Source organism: Amphiura filiformis, chromosome 4, assembly GCF_039555335.1.
Source record: "Amphiura filiformis chromosome 4, Afil_fr2py, whole genome shotgun sequence".
NCBI classification, from domain to species: Eukaryota; Metazoa; Echinodermata; class Ophiuroidea; order Amphilepidida; family Amphiuridae; genus Amphiura; species Amphiura filiformis.
The window spans coordinates 80,979,583-80,996,665 of record NC_092631.1 but is presented as its reverse complement, the minus strand read 5'-3'; the positions used below and the strand labels follow the sequence as shown (position 1 = coordinate 80,996,665).

General features: G+C 34.7%; 1 protein-coding gene across 1 annotated transcript; it reads right to left on the bottom strand.

The window, feature by feature from the left end:
* Positions 1 to 1,523: 1,523 nt before the first annotated feature.
* On the bottom strand, positions 1,524 to 16,704 carry LOC140151503 (uncharacterized). Its single transcript, XM_072173862.1, has 8 exons — positions 16,594 to 16,704; positions 12,582 to 12,760; positions 9,066 to 9,201; positions 8,691 to 8,747; positions 6,932 to 7,099; positions 4,537 to 4,670; positions 3,796 to 3,910; positions 1,524 to 3,032 (listed from the first exon to the last, which is right to left on the bottom strand). Exons 2-6 carry the CDS (start codon positions 12,749 to 12,751, stop codon positions 4,632 to 4,634), a joined length of 570 nt encoding a protein of 189 aa, XP_072029963.1. The 5' UTR covers positions 12,752 to 12,760; positions 16,594 to 16,704; the 3' UTR covers positions 1,524 to 3,032; positions 3,796 to 3,910; positions 4,537 to 4,631.
* Positions 16,705 to 17,083: the final 379 nt, after the last annotated feature.

Below are 17,083 nucleotides of genomic sequence, written 5' to 3'. Positions count from 1 at the left end.
TAAATAAAATTTACCTTTTCAATGATTCTACCTGTTCAGTGTTCAGTAATTCCTCCTGTTTTAGTGAACGCTCCTATTTACTCATCTAGCGGGGACCCGCGCGTAGCGCGGGTGTCCCGCTAGTCTTACTATAAATAGGCTAATGTTGTATGTATCTATCTATCTATCTATCTATCTATCTATGTATGTATCGTGTATAAAGGCTCCGTCAGTTTCGATCCAAATGTCGCCAAATTCATACGGGACATTGAACCATATACCGAGACGGTTATGCGAAAATTTGGTTGGAAACGGTCAAGGATTGGCTGCAAAAACAGTAAAAATGTGGGTAAAAACGGGGTTTTTGTTATGAAAATCGGTTACCAGCCTACGCGTCACTGCAGCTGGCCGGCAGCGCGTCGGCGCCGCGTGCGTAATGCGCATTACGCCAATGCGCGCGTAAACGGCGCAGAGCCACACTTGCGAGCCAGAGACCAGTGGACATGATAAATACGGAAAGAAGGAAAAATAAAGGACAAAAAGGTACATGGACGGGTTAAAGTAACTAAATGAAACGGGAACGAAACAAAGAAGGAAAGAAACTAATCAGGAAATGTAAGGAAAAAATGAAGCTCAAATAATGAGAACAGAATTAAATAAAAAACATGGAAACGGGAAATCACAAGCAGCAAATTAAAAAAAAAAGCTAAAAGAAAGAACAGATTTAGTAAATAATGGGAACGGGGTTAAATAAATAAATAAATAAATAATATGGGAACGGAAAATCACAAGCTAAGCAGAAGAAACTAAAAAAGAAAATGTAAAAAGAGACAGATTTAGATTAAATAAAATGTACCTTTTAAATGATTCTACCTGTTCAGTAATTCTTCATGTTATAGTGAACGCTCCCATTTACTCATCTAGCGGGGACCCGCGCGAAGCGCGGGTATCCCGCTAGTATATATAATATCTGTTATATATAAAATCATATTTTACGTTAAGCCATCAATTATACTTAAGTAATAATAATAAAATATAAACTGGACTTACTAATGTATTTTAGAGAATATAATTACCCCACCTCTGTCTTTAAGGACCTTATTTGCCTTAAAATTTTCCATAAATGTCTACTTTGTTGATGTGCTTAAATACCTTATGAAAGAGCCTGGAATAATATGCATTGCAGCATGCAGTAAAATTGGGAATATTTATAATAAAACCGTGATCACAGTTTTATTCACTAATACATCGACACACTCAAAAACTGCTCTATTTTTTCACTTTAGCAAAAATAAAACAAAAACAACAACAACAAAAACAACATACAGATAAAAAACCTCCCTGACTCCTCAGTTTTTCAAAAAAGTGGGGATATAAAAAGAATTTGTAATTATTTTGCATAGTATTGTGAAGTTTTATCTTTACACAAATCTGACGGGACCGTTCAATATTTGGAGCTGGAGTTTTAAGAGTGAATCTCTTGACAGGGGTGTGGGTGTGTGGGGGGGGGGGCTCGGAGGGGGGAATTTGGATTTTGTTTTACCTGCACCATGAAAGGGAATGTTAAGTTTTAAATGGAATGAAGGGAAAAACAAGGGACGAATTCAAAAATATTGAGCAGACACAAGAGGAGGGGCGGAACGAGAAATTTCTTTTCTCGACTTTTTTGTCAAAACTCCCACTGCACTTGAACAGTCCCTAACAGCATTTATTTATTTATTTGTTTATTATAACTAAATATCAGCATAATTTTTGTATAAAGCTTGCATACGTCGTATTTCAAATTGCCACCTTAGCTCATACATTATTTACACACCCATCGGGTTAAGAAGTAAACATCTCAAAAAAAGTAACTAACCCCCCTTAAATGGCCATTGTTATTCTCAACATCTCGAAAAAAAAGCAACTGACCCCCCTTAAATAATGACCATTATTCAAAAACGGACAATATTGTATTACAAATCTGTAAAATGCATTGGAAGCAGAATTTTTTCTGTACATTTTGACACCTCATTTGTAGCAATTGACTAAATATTGTTGTCACAGCGTACATTTAGGTCAATGCATAGTCCAAGATTTGAAAGTTGCAGTAAATTATATTGATTTTGCATTCAGTGTAATGGAAGGAAATTTGTGTAATGATATCTGAGTGTTTTTGTATTGTTGTAAGTGCAACTTTCAAATCTGGACCTCACTACATTCAATTGACCGGAATGTTATTGCTGTTTAGGCTATCGCATCAAATGAGGTGTAAAAATGCGCAGAAATAAATTCTGCTTCCAACGCATTTTACAGATTTGTAATACAATAGCCCGTTTTTTGAATAATGGTCATTATTTGAGAGGGGAGAATGTCCGAGCGGTATTTTCACTCAAAGATTGAAAAAAAACCTGACACACAAGAGGAATGGCGGATTTCGATAAAGAAGGTCACAAGGCCTGGTACAAGGGCGCCATTTCCACCCAATGTGCATGTTTTTTTCTCGCCCAAAACTTTCGTTGTTATATACTATTGGTCTGAAGGTGGTATTTGAGGCATTATGGAAGTGCTCTAAGCATGTTTTAAACATATTACTTGAGTAGAGCAAACCACACTTGTCAATATGCCTTTTGTTTGAAGCAAATCGGACATACGGGTTTCAAAATTATACCTATTTATATTTTCTTCGTATCTTATTGTTTCTATCAATAATCAATAAAGTTAATGAGCTACAATGACTGGAAAATCCAATCAGATTCACGTAACAAGCTACGAATCTGAAGGCCTGAACGCACATTATGAATATTAGTGTACAATAAAATTAGTCCAAAAAATTGCTCAAGTTGTCTACGTCCGTCAAATCTTGCATACTCATTAGGCAACAACTTGTTTAGGGGGTGCGAGAAAAAACATTTGGTCACGTATGCGTACGCTGTTAGATTAGAATAATAGTAAACAAAAATATGTACGACTCCGAAAAGCTTACAGACTCCATACACTTTATCATTTAATCAGTTCTTGGTACACTGCCGGTTCTTGTGGTGCATTCGGTTGTGCTTGTTGTTGAGTGTAGGCTGATGATAAAAATAAAAATAATAATAATAATAATAATAATAATAATAATAATAATAATAATAATAATAATAATAATAATAATAATAATATAATAATAATAATAATAATAATATAATAATAATAATAACAATAATAATAATAATAATAATAATAATAATAATAATAGATGGTGACGATATGATGACGGTGATGGTGAAAATGATGATGGTGGTGATGATGATGATGATAATGATGATGATGAAGATGATGATGATGATGATGATGGTGATGATGATGATGATGATGATGATGATGATGATGATGATGATGATGGTGATGATGATGATGATAATACTAATGATGCATGGTGATGCATGGTGATGATGATGATGAGGAGGAGGAGGAGGAGGAGGAGGAAGACGACGACGACAATTTTGAGGCATTTAAAAGATTCAAGTTTACATTAACATTTTGAAATATAGTCATTGGTTGGGGTACTGAGAGTAGAGTACTTACCAATGTGGCATTGGAGAAATTTATTTATTTATTTTCACTTTCTTTTAGACTTACACCAAAAGGTTCTTGACAAAAGCGTACCTTCATTATCTTCAAAGGTAGGTATCCAAAACCTAAATCATCTGATAGCATTTTAAAGCTTATTTACTAATGTTTACTACTATTTAGGGCTCACATTTGAAACTTTGACATGGCCAAGATCTAGTGAGAACTAGTCAAAAGTGGAAGAAAGCATCATTGTAACAGAAAACTGAGACACTGACTTACCTGGTGGCTGCACATTGACAGGAGGAGCCTGATGATAAGATGTTGGAGGAGGATAAGCCGCCCCAGAAACCACTGACACTTGAGGACCAGGTGGAGCATGTTGTGCATAAGTTATCTAGTGTTTGAAAATAAGAAAATCTAAAATATACATTTCATTCAATCAAAGATATTTTATTTTCAAAGTAATTAAATTTTTTGTTCCACTACTACTCTGCAATTCTATATTATTATTCATTGATTTGTTGGTCAAAAACAACTAATGGAGTAAAATATAACAAAAAAAATCTTCATAATGAAAATAGAAGTAAGTATAAGCATTTATTGAACAACGTGTTACAAACAGAAGTGTTTCTTAATGCGCTTAATTAGCATTATGTTAGAGATAGTTCTGCGTGAAACTATTAATCTCTCTTGCCAAAATCGATGATTTTAACCAAACAGATGACAAGACTCTTAAGATTTGGTATATAAAACAAATATTGACTTTATATTTTTAGGGCAAAATGTTTTTTTTTTTGGTTGATAGAGAAGTGATAAATAATTATCAAACTGTTCAAAAGATAAGACCTTATTTGTGTAAATATTTTTACATGCATGTTAAGTCATGGCACGAAATTGATGGGGTAATAGAATACGGTTAACAGATGGGACCATATTGTTAGTCTTTTTAAACTTGCTGCTTTCTTTGCGTTGACAAAGGTGTTTTTTTTTTGTGTGTGTGTGTGGATAGCATAAACTTACAACAGTCGTTTGCGTGGTGGGAGTAGTGCTACTACAACAGCCGGCGCAGCAGTAGGCTGATGCAACGATAGCTATGATCATTTCAGCAAGTGCTGTTATAGACGATAGGAGTGCATAGCTATTACCGCCTTTTGCTGGAAAAAGGAAAGAAAATAGAATAAAATCAACCCATCTCAATAACTAAAATTAAAATATGATCAATATATATTGAACATTAAGAATAAAATCGTCTGACTAACGCACCTTCCGAACTCCCGATTCTGGATGTGTATGTCAGGAGATGGTGTCAATGACTTTTGAAGTGTTCGTCAGAAACGAAATGCACGTGTAATGTACCAGTTTTGAAAATTTAAGAGGAGCTTTAAAATATGGCTCTTAAAAATTGCATGGCTTTAAAAAGTTTGAATGCCCCCCCCCCCCCCGGGGTCAAATGTTATATAAATATCCTGTACGCAAACACAATGGAGTTCATTGGACAAGCCGAAATCCATGCTTTTTTTGTACTAGAAGCTAGCATTGGACCCCAGGGGGGTCATTCAAACTTTCCGAACACGTACCACTATTAAGAACCATATTTTAAAGCTCCTCCCATTTCCAAAACAACAATTGCTGACAAAGTTTAGGAATTATCATCTCAAATTCCAATAAATTTTATAATAATACAACAATCTTGCATAAGTTCTCAAATATTGCCTCTTCAAAGCCCAAGTACAGCCACCTTAAATCCGCCATGTCAGGCAAATTCACTAAATTATGAACACCATTATGTATGTTCGCGAACTTTTACCGGAATTCATTTTTAGCGTTTCAAACTATATAGTTCGCTGGCTAAAGATATTACTCACCTCTGTAAGGCACATCGTGTGGCTCTATATATCATAGTTTTGTCAGAATATCCGTTTTAAATTCGCCTTTTTTTATTTGCGACTGCCAAAATCTCCAACCAGTACTTCATTATTAATATAACCAGCAGAAATAATCGATATTTCACTTGTGGCTTGCAAAATCATCCATCCATGGGTACATTCGCGGGTTGATTTAAAAAAAAATGGTAGTCAGAATTGAAAGATGGTGCAATCAAAACGGAAATTCTGACAGAACTATGATATAAAGCTCACGGTGATGTGCGTTAGAAAGTTTTGAAAATACTTCATTATAGCGAGCTATTTTACTTTGAAAAGCTAAAGGTTGATCTAAAAAAAGCTCGCAGAACAAGTTGAAGCCTATCAAAATCGAAAATCTTACACTAAATGACTGAATTTCACGCCTAAGTTTAACACTAGGATTTGAACAAAAATACAGCAAGCATTATATTTTTTCCTGACATTTACTGAAAAAAAAAAATGAAAATTATTGCTTTTCATTTGGCCGAGAAATTAATTTTACATTGAAAAGGTGTAACTCAAAATTGTGCCCATCCCAATTCGATCGTTAGTATTGCCTCATTTAGTGACTTAGTGAGCCTTGAATAACAATCGGTTGACTAGAGTTCTGAGTGTTGGCACTTTGTGAAGAAATATTCCATACTTTAATAATGTCAAGACCATGAAGACTGTAATAATAAAAATACCATCGCTACTATATGTTATTTGTAATCTTGTAATCACTGATCAGTTCTTCACAATCAGATTCGTTTCTGAATCTGAAAAGTAAATGAGTTTTCAATCATTTAGGGATGGGGTATGAACGTTTGGACAGTATTTATTGTGGGACATTAGAGCACATCAGACATATCGAATTGCATTCTGAATACGAAGAATGTCCTTCTGATATCAAATAATTTTGATTTTTTGAAATTCGCAATGTAATACACATTTCATGGCAAATGATTAAAAATTGATATTTTTGATATTTAACAGTACTCGAAGTTAAGTTTGTAAATCTGATGATTTATACTTAAAGTGTATGTAGGTGGGATGAAAAGCCGACGATCAATTGAAAATTTTGACCTTCCATATTGAAGATACATACACGTTAAGAATATAATCATTAGATTTATAAAATTTACTTCGAGGACTGTAATATATCAAAAATGTGAAAAATATAAAATTTTAATAATTTGTCATAAAATTTGTATTATATATCTTGAATTTCAAAGGATGAAAGTTATTTGATATCAGAAAAACATTCTTCGTATTCAGAATGCGATATGTCTGATGTGCTCTCATGTCCCACAAAAAATAATGTCGAAACGCTCAAAACGCTCATTACAGATCCATTAATGGGATAGCATTTATTTGTATACCATCTTTGTTACTGAGTGTCCATCATGTTGAAGTCGTTCATTAAAAAATATGACTTTTAGTGCGTGCGTGTAGGGGTGCGAAATGGGGGCGCAGGGGTGTGTTTGTAAGTGCGATGTGTATGACCAAGTTTATAAAATTAAAATACTTACGCGGCTGCAACCACCATAACCGTAGTAGAAGTAATCATAATCATTATAACCATAGCCACAGATGTAAGAACCCCAAAAACGTGATTGCCCAGCAGCAATAGCATCATATATCATCTGTGATCCGGCACAAACTGCAGCTATGATGGACATGACCATGTAGGCAATAATCTGGTGATGAGAACAAACATATTAACATACATTGAAAAAACTTAAATTTAGGTATCCAGATAATTAACAATGACAAATAAGTCTGTAATTTGATGTTTGATTGTGTTCGGTGCACACACAGAGGTATATAAAGCTTGGTGTTTGAAACAAACAAAAACTTAACCTAACTCAATCAACAAATGAAGAGGCTTACGCACCATACACTGGAGCATAGAAACATTCAAACATTACAAACTAGCACCCGAGATCAAATTATTGATGCTTTTCGTTATTAAGGGTATAAGAGGTATTGTTGGTCGAAGCCCCGGGTCGAAGCAGCCAAAAAAGTTCATTCTACAAAATCATAATACTTTGTTATGTACGTTTTACAAAAGTGTTGTTGTTTCAGCCCTCTTTTACATAACTCAAGAATGTACGGGACCTACAAAAGTATATATGTGGTATTTCAATTCTCGCTATGAATTGAGCAATGCAATTTTGCTAAAGCTCACTACCATTCGCAAGATGCTGTGAACTACTTTTTCTGCTGCTTCGATCAACAATACATCGTATAACCTTATTCTTTATTTATTATTATTTAATATACTGCACCAAAAAGTATCTTTACACTTGGAAAAATCTTAATTTTAAAACTAAGCAGTATTGCGTAAATTTATTTGTTTAATGGATGCGCTATCTAATCCGGCACATCATGACACCCCGTGGAATCAAAGTTACAAGCATTTGATTAGAGGAAGTCCTGTTTTAAAAGTGACAAACTGGCCTTTTCAAAAATCCACGGACTATGTATATGGTCTGAGAGTGGTGAATGGCTAATTTATACCCGCCTTTAATTTTAAACGAAAGAAAACTGAAACAAAAGAACTGGCAAATAAAATGAAAGTTATGAAAAGTACAGAGAACTAAAAACTGAAATAAAAATTGCTTTAAATAAAGAATCGTTGAAGAAAGTGTTGTCTCCTTGTTGCGATTGTTGGAATCTTTTTACCTAGTTGTATAGGCCAGTTTGTCACTTTTAACACGACCTTCATCTAATTAATTGCTTGCAGCTTTACTTCTTGAGGTCGCATCGGATTCAATGGGGTGTCATAATGTTACCCAATTTACCCAAATATGGTTCAGTTTTAAAATTAGGATTTTTTCCAAGTGTAAGGATACCTTTTGGCGCAGAACATATATTAATATACAGGGGAAAGAAGAATCACGCATAGCACCCTAGCACAATTAAACATGGAATTACAAGTGGAAATTTAATTTAGTCACTAATTTTCAACAACAAGTCGTGTGTTTATTACATATTATATTTCCAATAATTGGTCTTTTAACTAGATAATAGTAATTTTGCAGTCAATGAGGAAACGTGGAAATGTTGTTCTTAAATTAACGTATCTTCGTTCATAATTTACTGCTCATTATAGGTTGTCGAGTTCACCTCTACTTCTAGAGGCTTTCATAGCAGAGTGTTTGTCAATAGATATTATCTACACCCTCTAGACAATGACTTCTGAACCGCAATTTGCCAACCCTCTAATTAAAAATGACCACTGCCTCGCTCCCCCACATGTGCCATAAAAACACATGTATAACTTACCACGCATTTGTTTTGGTTCTTCGAAACAACACCAAGAATACCTGCCACAACGTAGAACTGGAAGAAAAACATTAATACTTGTTATAACGTAAACATTTACTATCAGGTTTTACTAGTTATTGGTTTACAATATATTTTTGTTAAACATGATGAGTACAATTACAAAGTACAATGTACTATTATAGCTGCCGTACGTCAGGTTGATTTCAAATTTATTTTCAAGATCTACAAGTTATGATTATTGTGTTTTGAAACAAAGGTTTTTATTATCCATATTTCATTATTTTCACTTGCAGACGTGACATAAAGTGATTGAACAGCCAAACAGAAGAAAATATTTGATATTTAATTGGGAATTTAATTTTCAAAACTTACACATATGCTTCCCCAAATGCTCCAGCCAAAACGGAACCAAGATCCAAGAACGAGAACAATAATTCCCAATACAACGAGAATTCCGCCGGCAACAATCTGCATGATTCCTGTCACAAGACCGGCCTTTTTGTTATACCTACGTTTATGACAATCGAACGTGAAATATTAGCAATTAATACTGACCCAGTGATGAATATTAATTTTAATACTTTCATAACCATCCATATCCCCAACACGCCCCATCCACATCAACATACTCCCAACGCACTGAACCTATACTCATATTAACTTATATTATAAAAACCAATACAAATGTTATTATAACTTTTTAAATGCTTTCGATAACCTTTCTCGAAGATTAGTTTGTCATAACGTAATTCAAGTATAGAGTATCCACTATCCACCGTCAAAGACAGAATGGTCTAAAATAAGTTTACACATTATCAGAGACAGGTTTTAAATTGGGGAACCATGTTGAAATTGTGTTTAGTTTTTCCTGAATAACAAATTATTGGGGGTATATGGTGACAACAACGTTAACAATAAAGCTCAAAATAATTAAGAAATAGCAAATTATATCCCCTCCCCCTAAATGTTGATGCTTCCTCCGTTCATGTGCACATTCCCATCCTACACACATTGCCTACTTTTGTCAACTCTGAATACTTATGGCTCAATACTATTAAATTATTCATTTTAAACACAATTAACACAGGAAAACGACCATTAAAACTGAACTGATATTAAATAGAAACAAATTAGTTCGATCTTTCGATCGACCATATATGCTGTGTCGATCTTTTTTATTCATGAAATCCGTTAATTTGTCTATTATTAATTTTGATAACGTATGAATCTTTGCATGTATACGCCGTAGAAGTGACGTCATAATCGGATTAACTACCATAGCAATAGATGAATACAATTTTTGAATATACCGCGCTGCTCTACAGCAGGTTGCACCCATCACCTGTCTTCAATCATATAATAGATTGAATACAATACCGGTCTTTACAAAGAGAGTAATCTTACAGGTGCAATGATTAGCATATCTTTGACATATATGGTTCAATGCATCGGTACCGTATGAACGTTGTAGTGCGGTGCGATATAGTCAAAGTTGTATTCATCTATTGCTATGGTAGTTAATCCGATTAACTACGTCACTTCTACGGCGTATTGACATTGGCCAATATAAATTTAGCAGTAATTCTGATTAATCAGTTGTTAGTTCATAATAAAAGCAATAGTTAGGTGAAAAAGTTCAATTTGGTGACCACTCTCTGGCTAGTAAGGTTTGACGATTGATTCGACTTCTATGGAACAAAAAAAAAAAAATAGCCACCATGTCCCTCGCGAAAATCCCGGCATTTTTCGCTAGAGGCCAAAATCCAAAATGGCCGCCGCCACCATTTTGAAAATTTAAGTTTTGAACCAGAGCACCTATAATCATGCACAAAGACACTTTTTCGGATATGTCGAGTACAAGGATTCCGATTCTGACATTAGTTTGACATTACGGCATCATTTTCACCCAGAAATCCAAGATGGTGGCCGGCACCATCTTGAAAAATTTAGTTTTGAACAAGAGGACCTAAAATCGTGTACAAAGACACTTTTTTGGATAAGTCGACCACAAGGATTTCAAATTTGACATTACTTTGACATTACGAACTCATGTTTACCCAGAAATCTAAGATGGTGGCCGCCGGCGCCATCTTGAAAAAAAATTAGTTTTGAACCAGATTACCTAAAATCGTGTACAAAGACACTTTTTCCGGTAAGTCAACCCCAAGAAATCCGAATCTGATATTAATTTGACGTTACAACATAATTTTTGCCCAGAAATCCAAGATGGCCCCCATTTGGTAGAGCGTAAATATGATTTTTGAATGAGAGCAGAAGCATAAGTGTGTCATTTCCGCCTTATCTGGGATTCATGTCTCTTATATGGGGGTTTAAACTGCCTTATCTTGGGTTTACATCCCTTATCTAGGGATAAGGCGCCTTATCTGTGGTTTAGATGGCCTTATACTGGGTTTACGTTCCTTACCTGTGGCTAAGATACCTTAACCTTAGCATATCGCAGTCTAAACCCCAGATAAGCGACGTAGACTCCAGATAAAGCAGTCTAAACCCCAAATAAGGCGCCTTAACCCTAAATAAGGAACATAAACCCCAGAAAAGGCATCTAAACCCCACATAAGGTGCCTATCTCTAGATAAGGGTTGTTAACCCCAGATAAGGGTCGTAAACCTCAGATAAGGCATTTAAACCCAAGATAAGGCGCCTTAACCCCAGATAAGAGACGTAAACTCAGATATGGCAGTCTAAACCCCAGATAAGGCGCCGTCTGGGGTTTACTTCTCTTATCTTAGGTTTATGTTCCTTATTTAGGGTTAAGGCGCCTTATTTGGAGTTGGGACTGGTTTATCTGAGGTCTACGTCCTTTATCTTGGGTTACGGCGCCTTATCGGGGGTTTAGACTGCCATATCTGAGATTACGTCTGTTATCTGGGGTTTAGGCGCCTTATCTTGGGTTTAGATGTCTTATCTGAGGTTTACGACCCTTAGCTGGGGTTAACGACCCTTATCTAGAGTTAAGACACCATATGTGGGGTTTAGATGCCTTATCTTAGGTTTATGTTCCTCATTTAGGGTTAAAGCGCCTTATTTGGGGTTTGGACTGCTTTATCGGCGGTCTACGTCCCTTATCTGGGGTTACGGCGCATTATCTGGGGTTTAGATGCCTTATCTGGGTTTAGACTGCGATATGCTAAGGTTAAGGCATCTTAGCCACAGGTAAGGAACGTAAACCCAGGATAAGGCCGTCCAAACCACAGGTAAGGCGCCTTATCCCTAGATAAAGGATGTAAACCCAAAATAAGGCAGTTTAAAACCCATATAAGGGACATGAACCCCAGATAAGGCGGAAATGACACACTTAAGCTTCTGCTCTCATTCAAAAATCACATTTGCGCTCTACCAAATAGGGGAAATCGTGGATTTCTGGGCAAAAATTATGTTATAACGTCAAATTAATGTCAGATTCGGATTTCTTGGGGTCGACTTACCGGAAAAAGTGTCTTTGTACACGATTTTAGGTAATCTGGTTCAAAACTTATTTTTTCAAGATATGCGGCGGCCACCATCTTGGATTTCTGGGTAAATATGAGTTCGTAATGTCAAAGTAATGTCAAATTTGAAATCCTTGTGGTCGACTTATCCAAAAAAGTGTCTTTGTACACGATTTTAGGTGCTCTGGTTCAAAACTTAAATTTTCAAAATGGTGGCGGCGGCCATTTTGGATTTTGGCCTCTAGCGAAAAATGACGGGATTTTCGCGAGGGACATGATGGCTATTTTTTTTCTAAATGGTCCATAGAAGTCGAATCAATCGTCAAACCTTACTAGCCAGAGAGTATCACCAAATTGAACTTTTTCACCTAACTACAAGCATCAAAGCAGCGTTTACGGTCGGTTCAAAGATTGAACAATTGTATTTCTGGTGCCATACCTGTTGCTTAGATTTGGAGATCCCCCAGAAGTAACCGTTGTAGGTGGGGCCTGTACATATGTTGCTTGCTGTTGTGGGGGTGGATATCCTTGCTGCGGCGGATACCCTTGTTGCTGGGGTGGTGGGTACCCCCCTGGTTGCGTATTTGTTGTTTGAATCACAGTCGTCATGTTTCACTCCTATGGAAATGAAAAACGAAACCGATTGCATGCTTAATAATTCTTATTTCGCGATATGATGTGTTTTTAAAGTTGCTGTTATCATGTATGTTTTCCCTTGCATGCATCGTATTTTTAATATGTTTGTAAAGCGCATTGAATGCTTTTCTGTTCTAATGCGCTATGAAGTACTTTGTGTTATTATTATTATCATTATTATTACTATTATTTGCTTGTGGGGATTTCATGCACTATTTTGGGATTGATGTAATGTGCCATATATGAGATGATTAAATGTTAATTCTTCTAGAATAGGTAAAAATTAGGCCTGGAGAGAAATTGATCTACGGAAGCTGGGTGATGTTCTATGAGGGAACTCTGTGAAATTTATGTTAGCCAGTATATTACCATAATTAAAGTCTTCAAATTTCAGTTCGCGGTTCTTGTGTTGGAGAGAATTAAATACGCCAAAGGCGGTAGTAGAGCCAATAGTGCTTGATTGTGCTGTCGACTCAAATAAGCGGCAGACTGAAATATCTCCATCATCGAGCTGGGGTATTTTGCTGGACTAACATAGTCTGTCAAGTGGAGCAGAAAGCTTGCTCAAGAGATCTCCGAGAGAGGAGTTTATGGTCAACATAGAAGACTATTTGAAGAACACTAGCGTATAGCGTAGCAGCTAGGATAGTGAAAACATAGTCATCAGGACTTTGGACTGAAATTTTGGTAAAATTTATCTTTGATAGACAAGATCGCGGACATTGCCGGATCTTGGATCAAGAACTGAGACCATCAACGGAATCTGATCAGAAAGTCAGCCAATCAAGATCTCCAGGCTTATCTAAGTAACCATAACATAAAAAAGCTTTATTGTAAATTTAAGTAATTATTGTAGTATTATATCATGAGGATTTGATTAATAGCCTTACTGCACTAATTAATAAATAATCATAAGTTGTTTGATGTAATAAACAGTATGTTTGCGTGTTTGGTGTTGTGTGAACTCGGAAGCAGGTGAAGCCGCCCTCTACAGTCTCTCCACATTCTTATGTATTCTATTATTTTGTGATTGGATTTGTTTTGCTTTATATTGTTTTGTGAGGCGATCATTTGCAAGAAAGATAAAAAAAACACTATTTTAAGTTTCGTATTATTTTGTGAGGATTTGTTTTGTTTTATATTGTTTTGTGAGGCGATCATTTGCAGGAGAGATTAAAAAAACCCACTATTTTATGTTTTCTATTATTTTGTGATTGGGTTTCTTTTGTTTCATATTGTTTTGTGATGCGATCATTTGCAGGAGATATAAAAACCCACTATGTTATGTTTTGTATTATTTTGTGATTGGATTTCTTTTGTTTTATATTGTTTTGTGAGGCGATCATTTGCAGGAGAGATAAAAAAAACCACTATGTTATGTTTTGTATTATTTTGTGATTGGATTTCTTTTGTTTTATATTGTTTTGTGAGGCGATCACTTGCAGGAGAGACGAAAATAACAATATGTTATGTTTTGCATTATTTTGTGATTGGATTTCTTTTGTTTTATATTGTTTTGTGAGGCGATCATTTGCAGAAGAGGTAAAAAGCCACTATGTTATGTTTTGTATTATTTTGTGATTACAAAATAAAACAAAACATAACATAGTCAAACTTTATCTCTCCTGCAAATGATCGCCTCACAAACATAATATAAAAGAAAAAAAATCCGATCATTTGTAGGAGAGATAAAAAACACTGTTATGTTTTTTATTATTTTGTGATTGGATTTCTTTTGTTTTATATTGTTTTGTGATGCGATCATTTGCAGGAGATATAAAAAAACGTGTTATGTTTTATATTATTTTGTGATTGGATTTCTTTTGTTTTATATTGTTTTGTGAGGCGATCATTTGCAGGAGAGATATAAAAAACCCACTATGTTATGTTTTGTATTATTTTGTGTTATGTTTTGTATTAATTTGTGATTGGATTTCTTTTGTTTTATATTGTTTTGTGAGGCGATCATTTGCAGGAGAGGTAAAAACCCACTAAGTTATGTTTTGTATTATTTTGTGATTGGATTTCTTTTGTTTTATATTGTTTTGTGAGGCGATCATTTGCAGGAGAGGTTAAAAACCACTATGTTATGTTTTGTATTATTTTGTGATTGGATTTCTTTTGTTTTATATTGTTTTGTGAGGCGATCACTAATTTTTAGGAAAGAGTAAAAAACTACTATTGGTTATGTTTTCTAATATTTTGTGAGTGGATATCTTTTGTTTTATATTGTTTTGTGAGGCGATCATTTGCAGGAGATATAAAAAAATATATGTTTTGTTTTGTATTATTTTGTGATTGGAGTTCTTTTGTTTTATACTGTTTTGTGAGGCGATCATTTGCAGGAGAGGTACAAAACCCACTAAGTTATGTTTTGTATTATTTTGTGATTGGATTTCTTTTGTTTTATATTGTTTTGTGAGGCGATCATTTGCAGGAGAGGTTAAAAAACCACTGTGTTATGTTTTGTATTATTTTGTGATTGGATTTCTTTTGTTTTATATTGTTTTGTGAGGCGATCACTAATTTTTAGGAAAGAGTAAAAAACTACTATTGGTTATGTTTTCTAATATTTTGTGAGTGGATATCTTTTGTTTTATATTGTTTTGTGAGGCGATCGTTTTAAAAAAGAAAAAAATCTTAATGTTATGTTTTCTATTATTTTGTGAATAGTTTTCTTTGTTTTATATTGTTTTGTGAGGCGGTCAATTTTAGGAGAGAGAAACAAAATCTAAATGTTATGTGTTCTATTATTTTGTGAGTGGCTATTTTTTGTTTTATATTGTTTTGTGAGGCGATCGTTTGTAGGAAAGAGAAAAAAAATCTGAATGTTATGTTTTCTATTATTTTGTGAGTGGTCTATGTATTTAGGTTGGGCATTAAAACCTTTTCTTTATCGAAACTGGACTATATTTTTCTTTTGGGTCTTTGTTATGATTTATAATACTGGTTACAATGTCGCAACCATTTCCAATGCTGCATATTTACATTGATGTATTTAATATATTTTCTGCTTTTTTATTGATTGTTTTATGAGGCAACAGTCTTTTAGTTCTATAGAAATGTGAGGCTGTAGAAAAAAAAAGATACGATTTTTTTTTACACCCTAAATCGTGCCGTATCTAAACTCAAGAACCACAGGACCTACAAAAGTACTAGTATATGTCATATTTGAATTCTCGCAATGAATTGAGCAATGCAAGTTCTGCCAAAGATCACTACCATTCGCAAGATGCTGTGAACTACCAAATTGCAACAGTTTAAAGTAATGTCTAATCTTAAAATTATCATTTACCTATTTACCTATTATCATGGATAAATCACAGCCGTGTGATCTTTTGTAGTCATCATACGATGAAACTACATGTATTCAAATGCACATGCACACACACATGCACATGTATAAATATAATTATTATTTTACATTGAATGTAAATGTGTAGGTCTATATCTATTTTGTGACATAAAACGATATGTATTGTTCGCGATATAAAATCAAGCTAAACTAAGAACGAAGAACAAGCAACATTATTGTATTATTTGAACAATGTTAGCAGAACATGAAATATTATACTACAAATCTCAGGTGAATTTTGGCGTTATTAACAACACATTCAGGTACTTCCGCTTCAAGTCACCTAATAAACATATTACTTATTTCTTGATGGTGTTGGGGAATAAATCATTCTCTAATATATAAATATCTAAAATATTTACAATATCTAAAATATTAATATGGACATGTTAAATCATCAAATCACACAATTCCAAAAATCGGCAATAACAAAATAAACACAAATTGTGGGAAAACCTACCGTTCACAGCCGGAATGCAAAATCCTATAATTAGCTTATTGAAATCGTACGTTTACCAGTACAACCGCTAGCGATGGTGTGTTCACTGACTCGTTCGCTCACGGCAACCCGTTAAACCTACATGACCATGCAATTTTAACTTTCTGTTATCCATACATTAAAAATTAGCCAAATATGCTAAACAGTCCAACTATCTTAAAAATAATATGTTACACAAAATGCAATTATTTCACTTCTTGCGCCTCAACAAAAGGCAACTTAAGCGCTGAATTTGTTTAGACCGACATCATGATTTCATCAATTATATAAAATCGCTCCCTCCCTCTCGACCCGCCAAAAATCGCCCTACTCCCTCGGCCTGCCAAAAACATTGCCCCCCCCCTCCTGAACATGACGAATTTTGGTTGGGATCCCAATTCGCAAACCTTAATGGTCTAGATACATGTTGTGAGTTCATTGAGTAGGAAAAGTTGCATATTTAAGCGTTTCC